A 21,974-nucleotide genomic window follows, 5' to 3' on the forward strand; every position below is an offset into this window, starting at 1 on the left:
GCAGCAGGGATATGTGATGTCATCAAGCTTGTTTAATCATTCATGGATGGGGTGGTGAGGAAGGCAAATGCAAGAGTCTTGAAGAGAGGGGCATGTATGTAGTCTGTAGGGGATGAAAGGGCCCAGGAAGTAAATCAGTTGTTGTTTGCTGATGATAAAGCACTGGTGGCACATTTGAGTGTGAACTAGATGCTGGTGACTGGAAAGGTGTGTGTGAAAGGAAGAAGTTGCGAGTAAATGTGAATAAAAGCTGGTTTAAAAACACAAAATGTGCAAGAAAGAAACTCTGCATAGCAAGAGAAATATGTGTGCATTTTTGTGCATATTAAGCAAAAAACACCGAAAAACATCTGAATATCATTTTCTCAGAAAGAAATATTTAATGCAACAGTGGAAAGTGGTCAATGGTCTTCACTGATAAATAGTAATTTCTAGTATGAGAGTCAGTTGAGCATCTTTGTACCACTGAACTATCACACCCAGTACAACCTCAACTGAAAGTAAAAGATGTGTATAAATTGCCAACAGAAAGGAAACAGATACTCACCTTGTAAAATAGGTTTAGCAACCTTGGAAGGTGTAAGGGTATCACTTGGTTCACTGGATGCTGGTCTCTTCACACCTACTGTAATGTGCTGTGCAGCCTCTTGCTCTGCTCCAATAAATCAGATAGTCATTAGAATGAATGAAACTCTCTTGCATTCTAAGTAGAATAAATAAATCAGCACAAGTGTTCACGTATCATAACATCAAGACTTTCTGTTAACAGGTATTTTTGATTAACCTCCAATCTTCCCTTGTGCCTACTTTTAACTACAGGTTCATGCCTTCAGAACTTTTATAAGTACAAAAAACTCTTTCCTTTTGGGTAACATCCAGGGAGAAAATCCCCCTGCTGCCTCCTCTCCTAGCCAGGGCCAAGTGATGCGCAACAATTACAACAGGTGCAACCATCTACTCCTCCCCCTGCTATCACTGCTACCCACCCCCTGCAACTCCTTCAAGCATTTAAAATCGCATTAAAAAGTAAGGCTTATAAAATATAGTTTTATTGTACCAGTATAAGTCTACAAAGATTATACTGTTGTATACTTTTAGTACGTAATAGACCAGTGCAGTACATGGGGAAGGATTTTTCTTCTATAAGCACATGTTTGGGAGCAGAGACGTTATGATCTCTCCTTGGTCCACATACCACTTGACAACACTTAATTCATACAACTCATTCCTCATAACTAAATTTTCCTGTGATGAGTACTATGCACTAGCTCTGCTTTCTGGCAAAATGGTAGGTGCAACAGATAGAAGTAATAGGTAGGAACATTGGGCAGGAGCATTAAGTATGTAGGCACTAAAGGCTAGGAAGTGGCACTGGAGTTTCACCAGTAGTTGAGACTTTTGCCGAGGCCATCCCCTTCAGGAAATTCCCAGAGGAAACAGGCATCAGAGGCATACACAGACAGTGAGATTATAAATTTTCAATAAGAATTTGTTGAGGTCATACATACTCCAAAGGGCATCATTATGAATTGCCAAGTTTGGTATCCTATCTTGAAAACCAAAAATGGTCTCTTCCAGGGCAAACTTCAAAATGCCAATATGAATCCTTTATGTTCATAATGACTCTTCAATCATCTAACCTAATGAAGTGTACAGCAGTCATCTTAAATTTGTCTTTCATGCAATAATCTATCAAAGCCAGATCCAGTCATCCTTTTTCTACGTACATGACTCAAGAGGAAAGTGATTGGTTCTCAGTGAATGTAGGTTTGCGGCAGGGGTGTGTGATGTCTCCATGGTTGTTTAATTTGTTTATGGATGGGGTTGTTAGGGAGGTGAATGCAAAAGTTTTGGAAAGAGGGGCAAGTATGAAGTCTGTTGGGGATGAGAGAGCTTGGGAAGTGTCAGTTGTTGTTCGCTGATGATACAGCGCTGGTGGCTGATTCATGTGAGAAACTGCACAAGCTGGTGACTGAGTTTGGTAAAGTGTGTGAAAGAAGAAAGTTAAGAGTAAATGTGAATAAGAGCAAGGTTATTAGGTACAGTAGGGTTGAGGGTCAAGTCAATTGGGAGGTAAGTTTGAATGGAGAAAAACTGGAGGAAGTAAAGTGTTTTATATATCTGGGAGTGGATCTGGCAGCGGATGGAACCATGGAAGCGGAAGTGGATCATAGGGTGGGGGAGGGGGCGAAAATTCTGGGAGCCTTGAAGAATGTGTGGAAGTCGAGAACATTATCTCGGAAAGCAAAAATGGCTATGTTTGAAGGAATAGTGGTTCCAACAATGTTGTATGGTTGCGAGGCGTGGGCTATGGATAGAGTTGTGCGCAGGAGGATGGATGTGCTGGAAATGAGATGTTTGAGGACAATGTGTGGTGTGAGGTGGTTTGATCGAGTAAGTAACGTAAGGGTAAGAGAGATGTGTGGAAATAAAAAGAGCGTGGTTGAGAGAGCAGAAGAGGGTGTTTTGAAATGGTTTGGTCACATGGAGAGAATGAGTGAGGAAAGATTGACCAAGAGGATATATGTGTCGGAGGTGGAGGGAACGAGGAGAAGTGGGAGACCAAATTGGAGGTGGAAAGATGGAGTGAAAAAGATTTTGTGTGATCGGGGCCTGAACATGCAGGAGGGTGAAAGGAGGGCAAGGAATAGAGTGAATTGGATCGATGTGGTATACCAGGGTTGACGTGCTGTCAGTGGATTGAATCAGGGCATGTGAAGCGTCTGGGGTAAACCATGGAAAGCTGTGTAGGTATGTATATTTGCGTGTGTGGACGTATGTATATACATGTGTATGGGGGTGGGTTGGGCCATTTCTTTCATCTCTTTCCTTGCGCTACCTTGCAAACGCGGGAGACAGCGGAAAAAAAAAAAAGACTCAAAAGGTGTTAACTAAAAACTATTGCCTTTGCAGGTTCTATTAATTCAGCTTAATACTGCCTGAAGGGTGTGCATTAAGCAGATTTTATAACAAATCTTTCTTGTTACCCTTCAATATTTGGTACCCTAAATTACATCCAACACATTAACAAGTTTTCCAACTTTAATTTTCAAGCAAACGATACAGTCACTCTTTAATCCCACATCTAATTGGGCTTTCCCTGCAAGACTGCCAACAATACAAAAGAAAATTTGAGCTTAAAATTATTTGTCTACAAGAGAGTATTTTGTAAAAAAGAGGACTCATGTACTAATGACTACTATAAATGCTAACTCCCAAGATCACTTCCTACCTTTACTCAAAGCAACTAACAGCAAAGTCAACTTCAATCAAGCTCAAAAAGGTTAAATTACCTCTCTTAAACTGTGCAGGACTCTGGCGTGCACACTTGGTACAGTGGCTCACAGGCTGTTGAGTGTAAAAATTTTCGCAGCACATGAGGTCTTCAAACAGTGTCTCCAATACACTCCAAAAGTCTTCCACTTTCTCCAGAGGTGGAAGGCGGTGAGTTTCAGCTTCACCATCAACAGTAGCTGAAAAAAAAAAAAAAAAAAAAATTACAAAAGGGAGGTACATGATAAATTTCAATATTCTAAACATATGATTTCACCTTCCAACAAATTTGACACTGATGTAACTACTGCACAAGCATTCGCCATTTACACAGCAGATACATTCCAGGAAACTTCAGTCAGAGAAAGTATGTTAAGTGAACCTCATTTTCTGACTGATTTCCATTACATACAGCGAGACACATTCCAGTTTTGTATTAGCTAGAAAGTAGCTGTAGTATTGGAAAATGCAAGGTGTGTATGGGTAGCAGAGATGCAGATTGGTAAGAAGCAGTGGATTTTGATTTTCAGCTTTGCTGGTAGTTTAATCTTCTATACTTTTTTACTAGGGTTTGAACAAATATAAAACAGAAGATACAAAAATATGCACAATATATACATAACAGAAACAGGACTGTATGAATGCACATCAAAACCAGTTACAGCTTTATATCAGGGCTGGAGGTAAAGTGTCTGGAAAAAATTGTTCGCCCCCATATAGTTTCAAAGGCAATACACGGATAAGGTATATTGTGGGTGCAAGCACATGAAGCTTTCACAGTAAAATCAACATACATGTGATCGCTGAGACTAGAGGTTCTAATGCTGTAAGCACCAGCAACCTGCCTCAGTGTGCCTTAAGCTATCTTGAGGGAAGGGTGTTCTTTTTTTGCTCCTCCTGGCTGTCACTTCAATTTTGGAATTTCACCTCTGGACACTATATTACTTCCATCTGTGTTTCAAGATGGTTGGCTCTTTCCTTTCTCAGGAGGATAAAGCTCGAATTCCTGCCTGGAAGCAAGAAAATATGGGTTCATGTGAGATTTCTAGGCACACTAAGCACTCACAAATCAGGCATCAGCTTCCTGCAACAGCTTATCAGATCCTCACTGTATTCAGGAGATCAAGACCATAAGGAACCAAAACACTGACTTAGAATATTTTAGCGACTTTGCTAATTTCATGCCCAGGCATTTGCAGAGGGTAATCAAGGCCAAAGGAGAGATGACAAAGTGCTAAAATGTAAATGTTACAGTGCCTTTGAAAATGCATGGAGAGGTAGACAAAATCTTTAATGGGCACTGAACAATGTGATGAAGCTTGGGTTATGTGGTATGTGGTAGCATCATAAAACATTCAATCTACAAACTTGTGCTCTAACCTTTGGCCTTTACTGTGTCTATATCATGTACACTTTTGTAAGAATTCACTTTATCATTTTGAATGTATCTTTTTTTTTTTTTTTTTTTGCTTTGTCGCTGTCTCCCGCGTTTGCGAGGTAGCGCAAGGAAACAGACGAAAGAAATGGCCCAACCCACCCCCATACACATGTATATACATACGTCCACACACGCAAATATACATACCTACACAGCTTTCCATGGTTTACCCCAGACGCTTCACATGCCTTGATTCAATCCACTGACAGCACGTCAACCCCGGTATACCACATCGCTCCAATTCACTCTATTCCTTGCCCTCCTTTCACCCTCCTGCATGTTCAGGCCCCGATCACACAAAATCTTTTTCACTCCATCTTTCCACCTCCAATTTGGTCTCCCTCTTCTCCTCGTTCCCTCCACCTCCGACACATATATCCTCTTGGTCAACCTTTCCTCACTCATTCTCTCCATGTGCCCAAACCATTTCAAAACACCCTCTTCTGCTCTCTCAACCACGCTCTTTTTATTTCCACACACCTCTCTTACCCTTACGTTACTTACTCGATCAAACCACCTCACACCACACATTGTCCTCAAACATCTCATTTCCAGCACATCCATCCTCCTGCGCACAACTCTATCCATAGCCCACGCCTCGCAACCATACAACATTGTTGGAACCACTATTCCTTCAAACATACCCATTTTCGCTTTATGAGATAATGTTCTGAACTTCCACACATTCTTCAAGGCTCCCAGAATTTTCGCCCCCTCCCCCACCCTATGATCCACTTCCGCTTCCATGGTTCCATCATTTTGAATGTATCTTTTTTTTTTTTTTTTTTTTTTTTTTTTATACTTTGTCGCTGTCTCCCGCGTATTGCGAGGTAGCGCAAGGAAACAGACAAAAGAAATGGCCCAACCCCCCCCATACACATGTACATACACACGTCCACACACACAAATATACATACCTACACAGCTTTCCATGGTTTACCCCGGACGCTTCACATGCCTTGATTCAATCCACTGACAGCACGTCAACCCCTGTATACCACATCGCTCCAATTCACTCTATTCCTTGCCCTCCTTTCACCCTCCTGCATGTTCAGGCCCCGATCACACAAAATCTTTTTCACTCCATCTTTCCACCTCCAATTTGGTCTCCCTCTTCTCCTCATTCCCTCCACCTCCGACACATATATCCTCTTGGTCAATCTTTCCTCACTCATTCTCTCCATGTGCCCAAACCATTTTAAAACACTCTCTTCTGCTCTCTCAACCACGCTCTTTTTATTTCCACACATCTCTCTTACCCTTACGTTACTTACTCGATCAAACCACCTCACACCACACATTGTCCTCAAACATCTCATTTCCAGCACATCCATCCTCCTGCGCACAACTCTATCCATAGCCCACGCCTCGCAACCATACAACATTGTTGGAACTACTATTCCTTCAAACATACCCATTTTTGCTTTCCGGGATAATGTTCTCGACTTCCACACATTTTTCAAGGCTCCCAGAATTTTCGCCCCCTCCCCCACCCTATGATCCACTTCCGCTTCCATGGTTCCATCCGCTGACAGATCCACTCCCAGATATCTAAAACACTTCACTTCCTCCAGTTTTTCACCATTCAAACTCACCTCCCAATTGACTTGACCCTCAGCCCTACTGTACCTAATAACCTTGCTCTTATTCACATTTACTCTTAACTTTCTTCTTCCACACACTTTACCAAACTCCGTCACCAGCTTCTGCAGTTTCTCACATGAATCCGCCACCAGCGCTGTATCATCAGCGAACAACAACTGACTCACTTCCCAAGCTCTCTCATCCCCAACAGACTTCATACTTGCCCCTCTTTCCAAGACTCTTGCATTTACCTCCCTAACAACCCCATCCATAAACAAATTAAACAACCATGGAGACATCACACACCCCTGCCGCAAACCTACATTCACTGAGAACCAATCACTTTCCTCTCTTCCTACACGTACACATGCCTTACATCCTCGATAAAAACTTTTCACTGCTTCTAACAACTTGCCTCCCACACCATATATTCTTAATACCTTCCACAGAGCATCTCTATCAACTCTATCATATGCCTTCTCCAGATCCATAAATGCTACATACAAATCCATTTGCTTTTCTAAGTATTTCTCACATACATTCTTCAAAGCAAACACCTGATCCACACATCCTCTACCACTTCTGAAACCACACTGCTCTTCCCCAATCTGATGCTCTGTACATGCCTTCACCCTCTCAATCAATACCCTCCCATATAATTTACCAGGAATACTCAACAAACTTATACCTCTGTAATTTGAGCACTCACTCTTATCCCCTTTGCCTTTGTACAATGGCACTATGCACGCATTCCGCCAATCCTCAGGCACCTCACCATGAGTCATACATACATTAAATAACCTTACCAACCAGTCAACAATACAGTCACCCCCTTTTTTAATAAATTCCACTGCAATACCATCCAAACCTGCTGCCTTGCCGGCTTTCATCTTCCGCAAAGCTTTTACTACCTCTTCTCTGTTTACCAAATCATTTTCCCTAACCCTCTCACTTTGCACACCACCTCGACCCAAACACCCTATATCTGCCACTCTGTCATCAGACACATTCAACAAACCTTCAAAATACTCATTCCATCTCCTTCTCACATCACCACTACTTGTTATCACCTCCCCATTTACACCCTTCACTGAAGTTCCCATTTGCTCCCTTGTCTTACGTACCCTATTTACCTCCTTCCAGAACATCTTTTTATTCACCCTAAAATTTACTGATAGTCTCTCACCCCAACTCTATTTCATTTATAATCACTACATGACAAATTTCCATGAATGAGTCCTGGTGCTACCCAGGACCTTTTTAAAGGCTCCAGCAGCCTAAGAATGCACTACTTCCAGTAACAGGGAAATGCAGACTCATCTGGAGCAAGAGTTTCTTTAATGAGATTGTAAACTCCTAATGATACAGCCTTGCCAAAATGATTTTTCACTAACAGCATAACCACAAGCAGGCAGAGTCTGGTAACATTATACTGAATTACACCCTTACACAGTAGTGTACATATGATTAAATCTACTAGTAAAATAGAAGACAATTTCTGTTTCACTGGTACATTAATCAGACTATATTAAGTAAATACGTTAAACCAAATCTGGATGTCTAAACTAAATCAGTTCCCTAATATCTCAACTACTTTAAAATGAAAACTAGTTAAGCAGGGCAAAATATGGGCAAAATATCAATCTATCTGCTTCCTTCAATTGTACAAGCTGTGTGAAATTCAATGCTGCCCTTCATTACAGTGGAATAAACATGCCAAACAATAAATATGTACTGGGGATACGGGTGAAAGAATACTTCCCACTATTCCCTGCATCGTAGAAGGGGACTAAAAGGGGAGGGAGCAGGGGGCTTCAAATCCTCCCCTCCTGTTTTTTTAATTTTCCAAAATAGGGTAAATGTGGGAAATGGTGAATAAGTATGAAATTTTTTTTTTTACAATGTTTGATCTACTCTACTAATACAATCCTTACTGAACTGTTTGCTGCATTCATGTGGAGTCTTCTTAATTTTTTCAACCCTCAAAAGACTTGTATTCCACCAGATGTGAGTGCAAACCTCATAATAGTTGCAGGCCAAATTCTCTAATCTAAGTTTCATGGATCCCAAGGTTTCTTTACTCATTATATGCAAAAACATCAAGAGGGTCAGATACCTAGAAATAACTGAGGGATATGTGAAGTTTCTTTCTTGTCAGTTTGTTCCCACTAATATGTACTCTTACATCATACAGAGGAACAACATTGGCGAAACAAATCTAGAAATAATATACACAGATATCACATAGTATCTATTGATTTATCTATTTACTATACTTGATTGTCGTCTCCAGCGTCAGTGAGGTAGTGTCAGGAAACAGAAGAATGGCCCATCCACTCAAATACACATGTATGTGTGAAGTGAGAGGGTCTAGGAGACTGGTTTGGTGAACACAGAAGAGGTAGTGAAAGCATTGTGGAAGATGAAAGCTGGCAAGGCGGCAGGGTTTGGATGGTATTGCAGTGGAATTTATTAAAAAATGAGGTTAATGTGTTTGTTGACTGGTTGGTAAGGATATTCAATGTGTGTATGGTTCATGGTGAGGTGCCTGAGGATTGGCAAAATGCATGCATAGTGCCACTGTATAAAGGCAAAGGGGATAAAGGTGAATGTTCAAATTACAGAGGTATAAGTTTGTTGAGTATTCCTGGGAAATTACATGGGAGGGTATTGATTGAGAGGGTCAAGGAATGTACAGAACATCAGATTGGGGAAGAGCAGTGTGGTTTCAGAAGTGGTAGAGGATGTGTGGATCAGGTGTTTGAAGAATGTATGTGAAAAACAGATGGACTTGTATGTAGCACTGATGGATCCGGAGAAGGAATATGATAGTTGAAAGAGATCCTTAGTGGGAGGTATTAAGAGTATATGGTGTGGGAGGTAAGTTGATGAAAGCAGTGAAAAGTTTCTATCAAGGATGTAAGGCATGTGTACGAGTAGGAAGAGAAGAAAGTGATGATTCCCAGTGAATGTCAGTTTGCGGCAGGAGTGCGTGGTGTCTCCATGGTTGTTTAATTTGTTTATGGATGGGGTTTTTAGGGAGGTGAATGCAAGAGTTTTGGAGAGAGGGGCAAGTATGCAGTCTGTTGTGGATGAGAGGGCTTGGGAAGCGAGTCAGTTGTTGTTCGATGATGATACAGCACTTGTGGCTGATTCGGGTGAGAAACTGCAGAAGTTGGTGACTGAGTTTGGTAAAGTTGGGAGTGGATTTAGCAGCAGATGGAACCATGGAAGTGGAAGTGAGTCACAGGGTTGGGGAGGGGGCAAAGGTTCTGGGAGTGTTGAAGAATGTGTGGAAGGCGAGAACGTTATCTATGAGAGCAAAAATAGGTATGTTTGAAGGAACAGTGGTTCCAACAACATTATATGGTTGTGAAGAATGGACTATAGATAAGGTTGTGCATAGGAGGTAGATGTGTCGGAAATGAGATGTTTGAGGACAAAATGTGGTATGAGGTGGTTTGATCGAGTAAGTAATGAAAGGGTAAGAGAGATGTGTGGTGATAAAAAGTGTGGTTGAGAGAGCAGAAGAGGGTGTACTGAAATGGTTTGGTCACATGGAGAGAATGAGAGGAAAGATTGACAAAGAGGATATATATGTCAGAGGTGGAGGGAACGAGGAGAAGTGGAAGACCAAACTGGAGGTGGAAGGATGGAGTGAAAAATATTTTGAGCGATCGGGGCCTGAAACATACAGGACAGTGAAAGGCATGGAAGGAATAGAGTGAATTGGAACGATGTGGTAAACCGGGGTCGACGTGCTGTCATTGGATTGAACCAGGGCATGTGAAGCGTCTGCGGTAAACCATGGAAAGTTTTGTGGGGTCTGGATGTGGAAAGGTACCTGTGGTTTTGGTGCATTACACATGACAGCTAAAGACTGAGTGTGAATGAATGTGACCTTCGTCGTCTTTTCCCAGCGCATGTGTATGAGGGTGGGTTGGGCCATTCTTTTGTCTGTTTCCTCATGCTACCTCACTAACACGGGAGACAGCGACTAAGTATATGAGATGTTTGAGGACAATATGTTGTGTGAGGTGGTTAGATGGAGTCAGTAATAAAAGGGTAAGAGAGATGTGTGGTAATAAAAAGAGTGTGGTTGAGAGAGCAGAAGAGGGTGTCTTGAAATGGTTTGGTCACATGGAGAGAATGAGTGAGGAAAGATTGATAAAGAGGATGTATGTGTCAGAGGTGGAGGGAATGAGAAGTGGGAGACCAATTTGGAAGTGGAAAGATGGAGTGAAAAAGATTTTGAGTGATCAGGGCCTGAACATGCAGGAGGGCGAAAGGCGTGCAAGGAATAGAATGAATTGGAACGACGTGGTATACCGGGGTGGACGTGCTATCAATGGATTGAACCAGGGCATGTGAAGTGTCTGGGGTAAACTATGGAAAGTTCTGTGGGGCCTGGATGTGGAAAGGGAGCTGTGGTTTCAGTGCATTATACATGGCAGCTAGAGACTGAGTGTGAACGAATGTGGCCTTTGTTGTCTTTTCCTAGTGCTACCTTGCGCACATGTGGGGGGAGGGGGTTGTCATTTCATGTGTGGCGGGGTGACGACGGGAATGAATAAGGGCAGACAGTATGAATTATGTACATGTGTATATATGTATATGTCTGTGTGTGTATATATACGTATACGTTGAGATTTATAGGTATGTATATTTGCGTGTGTGGACATGTATGTATATACATGTGTATGTGGGTGGGTTGGGCCATTCTTTCGTCTGTTTCCTTGCGCTACCTCGCTAACATGGGAGACAGCAACAAAGCAAAATAAATAAATAAACAAAACAAATAAATAATAATAATAACATACATAAATGCCCAAACACACACATACATATACATTTCAATGTTATCCCTGGGGATAGGGGAGAAAGAATACTTCCCACGTATTCCTTGCGTGTCAGAGAAGGCGACTTAAAGGGGAGAGAGCAGGGGGCTGGAAGTCCCCCTTCCATTTATAATTTTCCAATAGAAGGAACGGAGAGGTGGGCCAAGTGAAGTTGTACCCTCTAAGGCTCACTCTGTTCTTAACGCTATCTCGCTAATGCAGGATAGGGCGAATATGTAAAAAAAAAAAAAAAAAAAAAAAAAAAAAAAAAAAAAAAAAAATGTACACCTACATATATGCACATGTACATATTCATACTTGCTGCCTTCATCCTTTCCCGTCGCCACCCTGATACCCTCCTGTATGTTCAGGCCCCGATCGCTCAAAATCTTTTTCACTCCGTCCTTCCACCTCCAATTTGGTCTCCAGCTTGTTCTTCCCTGACACATATCCTCTTTGTCAATCTTTCCTCACTCATTCTCTCCATATGTCCAAACTATTTCAAAACACCCTCTTCTGCTCTCTCAACCACACTCTTTTTATCACCACACATCTCTTACCCTTACATTACTTACTCGATCAAACCACCTCACACCACATACTCTCCTGAAACATTTCATTTCCAACACATCCACCCTCCCCCGCACAACCATATCTTCAGCCCATGCCTCGCAACCACATAACATTGTTGGAACCGTATAGTACATACAATAATTCAAAACCAAACCTTTTTTTTCATTTGTATTTAATAATATTTTCCAATCATTTCCCCTTCTCTTACATCCTCGACAGCATCCCCATGCCCACATATCTAACTCTGGTAATGTATTTTCAGTGAACAAAATAGAAAGTTGTATTTATAAAAGAACAAGAAAATTATATAACTCCTTATACAAAAATGGATAAAAGCTCTTCAAGAAACGTATATCATGCATTCCTACAAAGTGTGAGATTAAGTGAGAGTAAATGAAGCCTACTTTACTTCAGACTTAACAATACTTCCAGTGTATTCCCTGTGTGTCGTAAAAGGTGACTAAAAGGGGAGGGTGTGTGGGGCTAGAAACCCTCCCTTCCAGTTTTTACTTTTCCAAAAGAAGTAACAGAGAAGATGGCCATGTAAGGACTTTTCCTCTCTGGCTTAGTCCTCTATTCTTAATGCTACCTAACGCTGGAAATGGCGAATATGCATAAAAAAAAAAAAAAATACGTTCCTGAGGATATTTTTGCACGTTTTCTCATGTATGCTGCTCTGTGTTGCTTAAATACATGAAAGATTTTCATAATAAACACATAAGTCACCTAACATTCATTAGTAGGACTTCACCTACTATGATAACGCATTAACATAACCAGTTTCACATCAAAATTCGAAGAGTGGAATTGAGTGTAGGACATTTGCACAACTGTTTATTTGTATCACACCCTGATAAAAGGACAGGCAAACTCTATGCAGATGCCACAAAGTTTGCACTTATAGGTTACTCAAAAAGCTGAGTATTTTGATTTTTTAATATGGGAATTATCCGTATATCAATCATTTTATTCTATGATGTATGCAAAAGTGTGTATTGTACATGGACAACAATTAGAATACAGTACTGCATAATGTTATGGAAATCTTGTGCAATGGTTGTATGATAACTTTTGAGTATCATAAAGATAATCAACAAGAAAAAACTGACAAAAATGTGTACAGGGCATTTTGGTTATTATGAATCAAAACAAATTGTCTGTTTAAATACCTATCAGTACCGAAAGGGAAGGGAGTCTTAAGTAACTCATACATATATATCATATTTGTAATACATCTGTTATTGAGGAAAAAGGGTTGGGGAAAGAGTATAAAACATATTCTAATTGGCATTATGTCAAAACAGGTCCAGAGGAAGAGGTAAGGAGCATTCTCATACTGCCATTGTTACGGGATTTCACAGGAAGTATTAATTCATCAATTATCATTTATATTTATTCATTATTCAGTAAAACCAAGTGTCCTCTGTAAAGATCATTTCTTATATAAATGTAGGGGAAAAATTGAATGGTGTAGTTGTTTGGGGTTTTTATCCAAATGGGGGTCAAATGGTGCTGTGGTCTGGGGTTTTTATACATACAGGACTTGAATGGTGCTATTGTTTAGGGTTGTTTGTTGAGGTTAAGATGGTTTTGTGTCTGTTATCTTGGAAGAGGAGATGATATGTTCTTCTAACAACAATCCCACCAGTACCTTGTAATATTCTAATTTCATCCTGGCTGCTGGCCACTTCAGTTGACCATTACCCTTAGCCTAGGGCTGGAATTTATTGCAACCAGACCACTAATAAAATAATGTTAGGCCTCATCCTGTGTCTGGGCAAGAAGCTTCAAACCAGTTGTCATCTGATGGTACCCTACTAATCAATCACACTGAGCGTAAGTTCTAACCAACTGGAGGTTTGAAAAGGGACCAGTTACAGATTATATCAAGCAAGGTTCTTGATAATCATTATCCTCACTATTGCATCAGTCAAAATAACAATAACCTTGAACTAATCAACTAATTCTCAGACTATAAAATGCTTCTTCCTACTCTTTCCACATATGACCAAATCTCTCTGAACTCGACTCTTCTCATATGCATATACCTATCCTTGCAAGAACGAAAGAAAGGTAATAACAAGGATACTATACAACAGTGTGATTAAAGTAGTTGGTGTGATAGGAAGACCACCAGTGACATGAGGAAATAGAATGGACAACTACTGGAGGGAGAGAAATGGTGGAAGAATGCATGGAATGGTGTGTGCAAGGGAGGCATATAGGGACGGATAAGAGGAGACTCTTTGCCGTGACCATCCTCTTGATGGGAGTTCCCAGAGGGAAAGGGGATCAGAGGAAAGGATAGATTCAAGCCACCTCAATTCCACACATCCTTCCTCCATAACAACTTATGCTTTCAATCATCAAATATACACTAATGCAGGTATCAAGTATATGAACTTCATTTTACCATCTGTATATCATACTTTTAATAAAGACTTTGCCATTTCCATGTGGTAAGAGCACAGTAACAGCTCTAGGGTCAGGCGCAGCATCCACAAGTGCCTGTACTGACTCTCGCACGACACGATTGAGACTTCCAGGACCAAACTGCAATGGGAGTTCCCCTACTCGACTGCTATCAAGATATGGACCACATGTGCACCCATGATTAACGTGCACAACAACTGCAACAAAAATATAAAAATGTAAATGCATTCTAAAAATGATAAATAAAAAAAGCTCAAATTTCTTTGCAAATTAATTGTTGAAAACTTAACTTACACTTTAATCAAAACTGAACAGAAACTTACCTGAGGCACTTAATTTATGGACAGTTGAGGTATCAGGTTCAGTTACTGTTATACTTGGGGATTTTTGTGATGGTATTAGTTTTGCTGACTCTGGTCCAGTGCTTATTGGTGCTGGTGAATTTGTACTCCCGGCAGACCCTGTAGATGAGGTTACCGGTTTCTGGGAAGATGAAATTGATGGAGATGTTGGTGGTTCTGGTGATCTAGACATTGGAGGATTAGGATTAGATGCAGCGGTGGTAGATGAACTTATGGCAGCAACTGTGTTGGTGCTGGCAGTACATGTATCTGACTGGTTGATAGTAGTGATAGGGGTGATGTTGCTACTATCAGAACCCACTGAACCTGCAGGGGTCTTTGTTGGTGATGATGGTGACGAAGATGGTATGGTTGTTGATGCTGTTGAAGATGGCTTAGATGATGATAACTTGCCGGATGAAGATGTAAGCTTAACTGCTGATGCTGATGATGATGATTTGTTTCCTGATGATGCTTTTGTAGATGAAGATTTAGTTGTGGATGATGGTTTGCCTGTAGATGAGCTTTGTGATGATTTTGAGGGTGATGTTTGTTGAGGAGGAGTGGGACTGATTGTAGGTGGGGAAGATGATCGGTGTCTGCTCCTATTCCCAGACTTGGCAGGTGATGATGCTGATGAAGAAGGGCTCTTCTCAGGAACAATTTCTGGTGACTTAGATGATGATCCGGCCAGTGGAGGTGGAATACTCAGCACACGTGCTTTGTATCTACTGCTGGGAGGACCCCCTGAGTAAAAAAAAAAAAAAATATATATATATATATAAAAAACACACACACACACATATATATATATATATATATATATATATATATATCCCTGGGGATAGGGGATTAAGAATACTTCCCACGTATTCCCTGCGTGTCGTAGAGGGCAACTAAAAGGGGAGGGAGCGGGGGGCTGGAAATCCTCCCCTCTCGTTTTTTTTTTAATTTTCCAAAAGAAGGAACAGAGAATTGGGCCAGGTGAGGGTATTCCCTCAAAGGCCCAGTCCTCTGTTCTTAATGCTACCTCGCTAACGCGGGAAATGGCGAATAGTTTAAAAGAAAAAGAAGAATATATATATATATATATATATATATATATATATATATATATTTTTTATACTAATCGCCATTTCCCGCATTAGCGAGGTAGCGTTACGAACAGAAAATGAGGACTGGGCCTTTGAGGGAATATCCTCACCTGGCCCCTTTCTCTGTTTCTTCTTTTGAAGAAAAAAAAAAAAAAAAAAAAAAAAAAAAAAAAAAATATATATATATATATATATATATATATATATCTTCTGTTTCCCATTTTAGAAAGTTAATACAAGGAGGGGAGGATTTCTGGCCCCCCGCTCCCGTCCCCTCTAGTCGCTTTCTACGACACGCGAGGAATACGTGGGAAGTATTCTTTCACCCCTATCCCCAGGGATAATATACATATATATATACACATACACATATACACACATACACATACATACGCACATACACACACACACACACACACACACATACATATATATACATATGAAAAAAGTAAGAAACAGTTTAGAAAACAAACTTTTAGCTTGAAATGAATGAACTATATCTATCACATTGTTCAGCAGATGGAACCATGGAAGCAGAAGTGGACCATAGGGTGGGGGAGGGGGCGAAAATTCTGGGAGCCTTGAAGAATGTGTGGAAGTCGAGAACATTATCTCGGAAAGCAAAAATGGGTATGTTTGAAGGAATAGTGGTTCCAACAATGTTGTATGGTTGCGAGGCGTGGGCTATGGATAGAGTTGTGCGCAGGAGGATGGATGTGCTGGAAATGAGATGTCTGAGGACAGTGTGTGGTGTGAGGTGGTTTGATCGAGTAAGTAACGTAAGGGTGAGAGAGATGTGTGGAAATAAAAAGAGCGTGGTTGAGAGAGCAGAAGAGGGTGTTTTGAAATGGTTTGGGCACATGGAGAGAATGAGTGAGGAAAGGTTGACCAAGAGGATATATGTGTCGGAGGTGGAGGGAACGAGGAGAAGAGGGAGACCAAATTGGAGGTGGAAAGATGGAGTGAAAAAGATTTTGTGTGATCGGGGCCTGAACTTGCAGGAGGGTGAAAGGAGGGCAAGGAATAGAGTGAATTGGAGCAATGTGGTATACCGGGGTTGACGTGCTGTCAGTGGATTGAATCAAGACATGTGAAGCGTCTGGGGTAAACCATGGAAAGCTGTGTAGGTATGTATATTTGCGTGTGTGGACGTATGTATATACATGTGTATGGGGGGGGGTTGGGCCATTTCTTTCGTCTGTTTCCTTGCGCTACCTCGCAAACGCGGGAGACAGCGACAAAGTATAAAAAAAAAAAAAAAAAAAAAAAAAAAATATATATATATATATATATATATATATATATATATATACATATTACAGAGGTATAAGTTTGTTGAGTATTCCTGGTAAATTATATGGGAGGGTACTGATTGAGAGGGTGAAGGCATGTACAGAGCATCAGATTGGGGAAGAGCAGTGTGGTTCCAGAAGTGGTAGAGGATGTGTGGATCAGGTGTCTGCTTTGAAGAATGTATGTGAGAAATACTTAGAAAAGCAAATGGATTTGTATGTAGCATTTATGGATCTGGAGAAGGCATATGATAGAGTTGATAGAGATGCTCTGTGGAAGGTATTAAGAATATATGGTGTGGGAGGCAAGTTGTTAGAAGCAGAGAAAAGTTTTTATCGAGGATGTAAGGCATGTGTACGTGTAGGAAGAGAGGAAAGTGATTGGTTCTCAGTGAATGTAGGTTTGCGGCAGGGGTGTGTGATGTCTCCATGGTTGTTTAATTTGTTTATGGATGGGGTTGTTAGGGACGTGAATGCAAGAGTTTTGGAAAGAGGGGCAAGTATGAAGTCTGTTGTGGATGAGAGAGCTTGGGAAGTGAGTCAGTTGTTGTTCGCTGATGATACAGCGCTGGTGGCTGATTCATGTGAGAAACTGCAGAAGCTGGTGACTGAGTTTGGTAAAGTGTGTGAAAGAAGAAAGTTAAGAGTAAATGTGAATAAGAGCAAGGTTATTAGGTACAGTAGGCTTGAGGGTCAAGTCAATTGGGAGGTAAGTTTGAATGGAGAAAAACTGGAGGAAGTAAAGTGTTTTAGATATCTGGGAGTGGATCTGGCAGCGGATGGAACCATGGAAGCGGAAGTGGATCATAGGGTGAGGGAGGGGGCGAAAATCCTGGGAGCCTTGAAGAATGTGTGGAAGTCGAGAACATTATCTCGGAAAGCAAAAATGGGTATGTTTGAAGGAATAGTGGTTCCAACAATTTTGTATGGTTGCGAGGCATGGGCTATGGATAGATTTGTGCGCAGGAGGATGGATGTGCTGGAAATGAGATGTTTGAGGACAATGTGTGGTGTTAGGTGGTTTGATCGAGTAAGTAACGTAAGGGTAAGAGAGATGTGTGGAAATAAAAAGAGCGTGGTTGAGAGAGCAGAAGAGGGTGTTTTGAAATGGTTTGGGCACATGGAGAGAATGAGTGAGGAAAGATTGACCAAGAGGATATATGTGTCGGAGGTGGAGGGAACGAGGGGAAGTGGGAGACCAAATTGGAGGTGGAAAGATGGAGTGAAAAAGATTTTGTGTGATCGGGGCCTGAACATGCAGGAGGGTGAGAGGAGGGCAAGGAATAGAGTGAATTGGATCGATGTGGTATACTGGGGTTGACGTGCTGTCAGTGGATTGAATCAGGGCATGTGAAGCATCTGGGGTAAACCATGGAAAGCTGTGTAGGTATGTATATTTGCATGTGTGGACATATGTATATACATGTGTATGGGGGTGGGTTGGGCCATTTCTTTCGTCTGTTTCCTTGCGCTACCTCGCAAATGCGGGAGACAGCGAAAAAAATATATATATATATATATATATATATATATATATATATATACACACACACACACACACACATATTTTTTTTTTTTTTTTTTATACTTTGTCGCTGTCTCCCGCGTTTGCGAGGTAGCGCAAGGAAACAGACGAAAGAAATGCCCCCCCCCCCATACACATGTACATACACACGTCCACACACGCAAATATACATACCTACACAGCTTTCCATGGTTTACCCCAGACGCTTCACATGCCTTGATTCAATCCACTGACAGCACGTCAACCCCTGTATACCACATCGCTCCAATTCACTCTATTCCTTGCCCTCCTTTCACCCTCCTGCATGTTCAGGCCCCGATCACACAAAATCTTTTTCACTCCATCTTTCCACCTCCAATTTGGTCTCCCTCTTCTCCTCGTTCCCTCCACCTCCGACACATATATCCTCTTGGTCAATCTTTCCTCACTCATTCTCTCCATGTGCCCAAACCATTTCAAAACACCCTCTTCTGCTCTCTCAACCACGCTCTTTTTATTTCCACACATCTCTCTTACCCTTACGTTACTTACTCGATCAAACCACCTCACACCACACATTTTCCTCAAACATCTCATTTCCAGCACATCCATCCTCCTGCGCACATCTCTATCCATAGCCCACGCCTCGCAACCATACAACATTGTTGGAACCACTATTCCTTCAAACATACCCATTTTTGCTTTCCGAGATAATGTTCTCGACTTCCACACATTTTTCAAGGCTCCCAGGATTTTCGCCCCCTCCCCCACCCTATGATCCACTTCCGCTTCCATGGTTCCATCCGCTGCCAGATCCATATCATACTTTGTCGCTGTCTCCCGTGATAGCAAGGTAGCACAAGGAAACAGACGAAAGAATGGCCAAATGCACCCACATACACATGTATATACATACACGTCCACACACACACATAGACATACCTATACATTTCAACATATACATATATATATATATATATATATATATATATATATATATATACATACATACATGCACAGACATATACATTTATACACATGTACATAATTCATACTTGCCGCCTTTATCAATTCCATCACCATCCCTTCACACATGAAATGACAACCCCCTCCCCCTGCATGCGCGCGAGGTAGCACTAGGAAAAGACAACAAAGGCCACATTCGTTCAATCTCAGTCTCTAGCTGTCATGTATAATGCACCGAAACCACAGCTCCCTTTCCACATCCATGGTTTACCCCAGATGCTTCACATGCCCTGGTTCAAGCCATTGATAGCAGGTTGACCACGGTATACTACATCGTTCCAATTCACTCTGTTCCTTGCTCACCTTTCACCCTCCTGCATGTTCAGGCCCCGATCGCTCAAAATCTTTTTCACTCCATCTTTCCACTTCCAATTTGGTCTCCCACTTCTCGTTCCCTCCACCTCTGACACACATATCCTCTTTTGTCAATCTTTCCTCACTCATTCTCTCTATATGTCCAAACCATTTCAACACACCCTCTTCTCTCACAACCACACTCTTTTTATTTCCAAACATCTCTCTTACCCTTTCATTACTTACTCAATCAAACCACCTCACACCACATATTGTCCTCAAACATTCCATTTCCAACACATCCAACCTCCTCCGTACAACCCTATCTATAGGCCATGGCTCGCAACCATATAGTATTGTTGGAACTACTATTCCTTCAAACATGCCCATTTTTGCTCTTCGAGATAATGTTCTCTCCTTACACACATTCTTCATTGCTCCTAGAATCTTCACCCCCCTCCCCCCACCCAGTGACTCACTTCCACTTACATGGTTCCATTCGCTGCTGGGTACATTCCCTGATATCTAAAACACTTCATTTCCTCCAATTTTTCTCCATTCACACTTACATCCCAATTAACTTGTCCCTCAACCCTACTAAACTGAATAACCTTGTTCTTATTCACATTTACACTCAACTTTCTCCTTTCATACATTTTTCCAAACTCACTCACCAACTTCTGCAGTTTCTCACTCGAATCAGCCACTAGAGCTGTATCATCGGCGAACAACAACTGACACTTCCCAGGTACTATCATCCCTAACAGACTGCATACTTACCTCTTTCTCCAAAACTCTTGCATTCACCTCCCTAACCACTCCACCCATAAACAAATTAAATAATCATGGGGACATCAAACACCCCTGCCACAGACCAACATTCACTGGGAACCAATCACTCTCCTCTCTTCCTACTTGTATACATGCGTTACATCCTTGGTAAAAGCTTTTCACTGCTTCTAACAACTTACCTCCCACACCATATACTCTTAATACCTTCCACAAAGCATCTGCCTTCTCCAGATCTATAAATGCTACATACATATCCATCTGTTTTTCTAAGTATTTCTCATAAACATTCTTCAAAGCAAACACCTGATCACAAATCACACATCCTGAAACCACACTACTCTTCCTTAATCCGATGCTCTGTACATGCCTTCCCCTTCTCAATCAATATCCTCCATAAATTCCCCAAGAATACTCAACAAACTTATGCCTCTGTAGTTTGAACATTCACCTTTATCCCCTTTGCCTTTATACAATGGTACTATGTATGCATCGCCAATCCTCAGAAACTTCACCACGGTCCATACATACACTGAATATCCTTATCAACCAGTCAAAAACACAGTCATCCCCTTTTTTAATAAATTCCACTGCAATACCATCTAAACCTGCTGCCTTGCCAAATTTCATCTTCTGCAAAGCTTTCACTACCTCTTCTCTCTTAACCAAACCATTCTCCCTGACCCTCTCACTTCACACACCACCCAACCTAAAACACCCTGTATCTGCCACTCTATCATCAAACACATTCAACAAACCTTCAAAATATTCACTCCATCTCCTTCTCACTTCATTACTACCTGTTATTACTTCCCCTCTTGCCTCCTTCACCAATGTTCCCATTTGTTCTCTTATCTTACGCACATTATTTACTGCCCTCCAAAACATCTTTTTATTCTCCCTAAAATTTAATGATACTCTCACTCAACTCTCATTTGCCCTCTTTTTCAACCCTTGCACCTTCTCTTAACCTCCTGGCACTTTCTTTTATACTTCTCCCAGTCATTTGCACTTCTTCCTTGCAAGTATCATACAAACGCCTCTCTTTTCTCTTTCACTACCAACTTTACTTTATCCCATTAATCATAATCAATCATTTACACTGTAAGGCCCATGAAGGTTACCTTCTGTTTACATCATAAACAATTATAGGGCAGAGACAAAACCACCACCCAAGTGATAGATCAACTGTTTATATCACCTACGGAAAAACCATGCAAGCGAAAAGTAATTGCCCATTCTCTCAATCATGATCCTTTTCTTGGGCCATATTCACACTACTTGGTGCAGGGATGCACAACCTTGTGACAAGGACCTCTTCAATTATGCGTATTTGATTTTTCAAAATAATGTACAGGTTCTATTTACAACTTTTTTTCTAATCTGGGTGGGCTTAAGTTCGGAATAAATGTGATCATCACTGAGTTGGCAGCACAGTACAGTACAGTAGTCCCAGCAATGTTATATGAATGCAAAGCATGGAATATAGATGAGA

General features: G+C 41.2%; 1 protein-coding gene across 5 annotated transcripts in view; it reads right to left on the reverse strand.

The window, feature by feature from the left end:
* The window catches only part of LOC139760852 (polycomb protein SCMH1-like), a 96,326-nt gene that overhangs the window by 17,036 nt on the left and 57,316 nt on the right, over positions 1–21,974 (reverse strand). For all 5 annotated transcript variants that reach the window (XM_071684546.1, XM_071684548.1, XM_071684544.1 and 2 more), the window contains 4 exons: positions 14,463–15,227; positions 14,136–14,336; positions 3,294–3,473; positions 548–652 (listed from right to left, as the gene is read on the reverse strand). In XM_071684546.1, coding sequence (XP_071540647.1) covers positions 548–652; positions 3,294–3,473; positions 14,136–14,336; positions 14,463–15,227 — 1,251 coding nt within the window. The remainder of the gene's footprint in view (positions 1–547; positions 653–3,293; positions 3,474–14,135; positions 14,337–14,462; positions 15,228–21,974) is intronic.

Source organism: Panulirus ornatus, chromosome 38 (assembly GCF_036320965.1).
Source record: "Panulirus ornatus isolate Po-2019 chromosome 38, ASM3632096v1, whole genome shotgun sequence".
Classification (NCBI taxonomy): Eukaryota; Metazoa; Arthropoda; class Malacostraca; order Decapoda; family Palinuridae; genus Panulirus; species Panulirus ornatus.